Genomic DNA, 4,968 nt, shown 5'->3' on the forward strand with positions numbered 1-4,968 from the left:
ATTGGTGGATATCTGTCAATGTCATGTCAAAAATAACCAATCATGCAGCATTTGGACCTCACGTCTACGTATTGCCATCTGGCGGATTTTTCAATCGCGAAAACCCTCATTGGCATAGATTATGAGAGACTGGCAACTATACTAGGTTGATATCAGGTGATCCGTCTGCTCATTTGCCTCCTGTCACATAAAAAAAAAAATATATGTTTCTCACACTTCAACTGGCATTGGATTCAACATCGGATTCTGACACTTTTACAGTTATGATACCATGAATATCAGTTTATGGTCCTAATTATTTTTATTTTATTTACGACCTTCGACCAGTTGGACACTTTAGATAGCTTCTTGTAATAGTGTCAATATCTTTTTAGCTTTTAACGCAAATCTAGTCTTCAAAGCAGTTTAATCGATTTATTTTATTTTCAAAATCGATATTTTATTGTCTATGATGGCCGCAGGAACATCACTATACATGGACTCCCAGCAATAAAGTACGGTAATGCCTCGTACAGATTTTATCGGCAAAAATTATGGAACTTGATAGGTTTTAGACCATGCCACGCACCAAAACGTCCGGAAGTTGTAATAGTATTATAGAATAAACGTTAAAAGACTTATTTATTTAATTTTTCAATGCTTAAGTGTCCATTAGAATGAAAGGGTGCTTAATGTATTAAAAAAAATAGAAAATAATTATGATGGGTTAATGTTTTTGGGCGGTTTTTTAGGCGGTTTCTGACAATGTCCTTTTACTACTGGTGGCCAAGAGTTTACCAGTGCCCACTTAATCCGGTACTTTTCATTTTTGAATCTAGAACTGCGACCGTCATTTGTTTCGTCAATTTTTAACCTTGAATTGAAAATATTGATCGTCATTTGTTTCGTCATAAACGTCCCATGCAGATGCGCCAGTGAATAATCGTGACCGTAAAATTTTAGGCTCGCTATTGTAGCGCGCCAAACGACTTTTAATACCGATCAAGTCCTGCCACTATTTCAACAATAAAATGGTGGATTATCATGAAATGACTCATGTGTTGTTTTGAAGCATGGAAAGCATAATAGTTATTTAGCCATCAAATATGAGTGCAATGTAAAAATATTAAGTGCATTGTAAAGTGCATACTGAAGCTGAGCTAACGATCAGCTCATGCTATGCTATTAAGATCATTTTTACAAGCGCCATTCCTCATAACATCAAATTTATGTAGTGTTAAAAAAGCATCAGATGTAGCTTTTTAATACATAACTAGTTCCCTAGTATTTTAATATTTTTTTGTCAAGAAACGGCAAAAACGTGTATGTAAAAGAGATAACCTAATCTTTAAAGAAGCGAAAAATATTAAGTAACAAATGAGCTTTTAAACACAAATTTTAATAAAAATGAAAGTCATTAAGTAGGTATAATTTAATACCACATGTTTTTTCGGCTAAGTTAAAATGATCATTTATTGTGAATTAGGAGTCATTATTGTTACAAGTTCTGTTACATGATATACTTAGTAAGAAATAATTTATCTTGAACTTACAATAAAATGAGAAGTTCGACCAAACTAAATGTTTTTTATTATAGTATTTATTTATCATAATATCTTCCATCGTAGTGTGCATTAAAAACACTTTTGAAAGACACATCAAGACGCGTGAATCCTACGCACGTCTCAAGTCGAGTTTTTTTAGAAATCCGATTTTAATATCAATTGTGTACGACGCGCGCGGTAAACACCTTTTATAAAGTTCTATAAATACATAATGCGCTCGAGTTTGTGCGAGTTTGAATTATAAACGTGTGCTGGCACCATGCCAGCCAAGCGCGCATGCGCGGTAAATAGCTGCGCGGGTTTTTCACTTCTTTCTCTTCTCAAAACCGAAAGCCGTCGCGTCTGATCAGCTATGCTCAATATTTTGTAGTGAAACGTAGTGTACGAGTAGTTCCAGTGATATTTACCAGTAGTGTTACAAAATAGTGTTGTGAAAATGTCGCCAAAATGCCCAGTGCCGCCGCTCCAAGAAATAACCTTATCGCTGGTAGCCCGACAACTAATTCACGCCCTGTCGCGAGTGACTTCCGAGGAAGACTCAGCACTGCCATTCGCCATGGTCTCGTCCTACTATGAAAGCATGGGAGCGACCAATGACATATTCCAAGATCTCCTCAACTTGATTCTCACTTCGGAGTACCTGGATCCGTCAATCAGATTTTACTCCATGCGTTTGCTGCTCAAAGAAAACGTCAAAAGTCTCGCCACTGGAATCTTCCCGTGCCCCTATTACAGGAAAATCCTTGAACTACTTATCGAGCAAGGACACCATCTGACAGCTCTCAATTTGAAAGGTGTGTGGGTTAAAGAGGAACATCTGACGCTCATGTATCACTTACTGAAGAATCTCACCAATTTAACGGTGCTGAATATACCTTACATCGCTAATGATGAAGTTCTGAAATACATCGGAGAACACAACAAAGTTCTTAAATTACTAGACGTGTCGGGGGAAACAGATATCACAGAAATAGGTATAGATGCAATGTTGACTGGTAACCCGCAGTTGACTAGGAGTTTGACTGTTGTCAACATCGGTATGTACGGCGAAGAGAACATTGATCACACAGATGTTGCTTTATTAATACGACGGTTGCCCAACCTGACCAACCTTGGCAGTTACTCGTTCGTAGGCAAGTCAATTTATCACATTTACAATAACGACTGCCCTCCTAATTTCCAAACGAAGTTGCAATACCTCCACGACGTACAGACAAACATGAGAACTATGAAAGCGATTGTAGCGCTGTGTCCATTGCTAGAAACTATTTACTTAGAAGAGCCTGACCAAGGAGTTTTGCAGCAAGTGAAAGAATTAAATGAAATAAACAAAATAAAACTCAATAAATTCCAGTGCCACGAACTCCATCAGCTGTTGGATAAGATGGGGCATAAAATAATTACGTTGATGTTGTCGGGGTCTTCAGGGTCGTTCAACTTCACCAGGATAGCGGAGACTTGTAGAAATCTTGAGAGTTTAGAGTTCTTCCAAATACATACTGCAACTCACGAGGAAGAGATACCATTCAACAAGTTGGAGCACATTGAGATTATACACGGGAATCTGTCGTCATCGTGCCTGAAGTACCTAATGACAGGCAGCCCCAAGCTAAAAAAACTGATCATTGGCGATGAAATTAAACTGGATGACAATGACATGTCGCGGTAAGTGTTTAATTGTTTAATTGACCACAAATCTGCATTAAACCTTCATTACCAAACATACTTCGATTAATTTATGTTCTGTTTGTAGCTTTGCCAAATATACAACAGTAAACTATTGTAATTAACGTTAGCGGCTTACTGAATGACAGTAACTTGCATGTCAGATTTTATCATCAAAGCTTATTAATAAATCAATAAATCTTGGCCAAGTTTGTTATTGGGTTTCTGTTATAACTTCAGCGCCCTCCCCTTTTTAACTGACTTTATTTGTTCCAAATTGATGGTATTCTCACCTGTAGGCTGAGTGTGAGTTTACATCGAACGTCCTCACTAGTGAGCGCGTTAAAAATGTATGAAAATTTTAGTTCTTAACCGTTTCCGCTAGGGGCGCTGTACAATCCGTCATACATTTATTGTCATTTTTTACGCGCTCATTATTGAGCGCGTTTGATGTAAACCCACACTAGGCCCTCTGGTGTCTATAAGAGGGCCTAATTTGTGACGTTTCAACTGTATATCTTGGGATCGTTAGTTTTGTATGGTATGCAATAAAAGCTAAAAAGCACTATGTTGATGCTGGTTTAAATAAACCAAACGATATGAAGATCAGCTTCCATAATCATCCCATTCCAATTCCACTCATTGTTATATTGCAACATTTGTAATACATAACTTACCAATAATATACTTAGTGAATCTTTTCTGCCAATTCCAGGATGCTCCGCCGCTACAAATTCCAGCATCTCGAAGGCATTTGGTTCCCGAACGCGCCGCGTCTCACACGAGACACGGTGGAACTGCTCATGGAGACATGCCCCAGTCTCCAGAGTCTAGGGCAACTCAGTGGCTGGCAATTTACTCCTGATGACATGATGCTCATGAGAGCTATCATTGCGAGCACCAACACAGACCTAGTCCTGTCTCCATTGGGTATCTTCCAGCAGGGAAATTAGGTTGTTCTATCAATAAGCTAGCAATAGATCGAACGAAAGGAAACGATGATTCAACTTTGCATTTGAACTTTGGTAATTTTATCCAGTTCAGGCATATAGATTGTAATACAATAATTAAAACCTTTAGAGAATTAAATATGAAAAAAACCGAGGACCTTTGGGGAATCTCAGTCAGTATAATTGGAACAATTATTGACACCATAGCTCCTCACCTTGCATTCATTTTTAATACATGTATTGATCAAGGTTGCTTTCCTAGCTTAATGAAGTTAAGTAAAATAATTCCATTGTTCAAGGCTGGTGACAAATGTGACCCCTCTAATTTTCGACCGATTTCTATTCTACCAGTACTTAGCAAAATTTTTGAGAAAATTATTTTCCACCAACTTCTATCTCACTTCATTTTTAACAAATTATTACACAATAAGCAATTTGGTTTTACGAAAGGTAGAAGTACTACTGACGCTGGGGTAGCACTATTGAAACACGTCTTTGATGCTTGGGAGAGTAAAAAGGACGCTGTTGGTATTTTCTGTGATCTTTCAAAAGCGTTTGATTGTGTAGACCACCAAACCTTACTAAACAAATTGCGACATTATGGTGTTTCGAATAAGTCACTTGATCTGCTGAACTCGTATCTCACAGGCAGAAAACAAAAAGTTTGTATTAACGGAACTGAGTCTTCTGGAGCACCTCTTACTATGGGTGTGCCGCAGGGATCAATATTGGGACCTTTGCTATTTCTTATTTATATTAATGACCTTCCTTACTTTGTAAAAGATCTGTGTGATATTGTGTTATTTGCT

At 37.7% G+C, this 4,968-nt stretch overlaps 1 protein-coding gene across 1 annotated transcript; it reads left to right on the forward strand.

Moving 5' to 3' along the window:
• The first annotated feature begins 1,804 nt into the window (after window positions 1–1,804).
• Window positions 1,805–4,342, forward strand: LOC135078940 (uncharacterized). Its single transcript, XM_063973542.1, has 2 exons — window positions 1,805–3,209; window positions 3,925–4,342. The coding sequence occupies exons 1-2, from the start codon at window positions 1,981–1,983 to the stop codon at window positions 4,160–4,162; spliced, it is 1,467 nt and encodes a 488-aa protein (XP_063829612.1). The 5' UTR covers window positions 1,805–1,980; the 3' UTR covers window positions 4,163–4,342.
• Window positions 4,343–4,968: the final 626 nt, after the last annotated feature.

This window comes from Ostrinia nubilalis, chromosome 15, assembly GCF_963855985.1.
Source record: "Ostrinia nubilalis chromosome 15, ilOstNubi1.1, whole genome shotgun sequence".
Taxonomy (NCBI): Eukaryota; Metazoa; Arthropoda; class Insecta; order Lepidoptera; family Crambidae; genus Ostrinia; species Ostrinia nubilalis.

What these genes read in the sequence shown, in the direction of transcription:
- LOC135078940 (XM_063973542.1), top strand. Translation starts at nt 1,981, where the DNA reads ATGTCGCCAAAATGCCCAGTGCCGCCGCTCCAAGAAATAACCTTATCG. An exon ending in GATGACAATGACATGTCGCG is followed by an intron (nt 3,210 to 3,924) that starts GTAAGTGTTTAA and finishes TGCCAATTCCAG; the next exon opens with GATGCTCCGCCGCTACAAAT.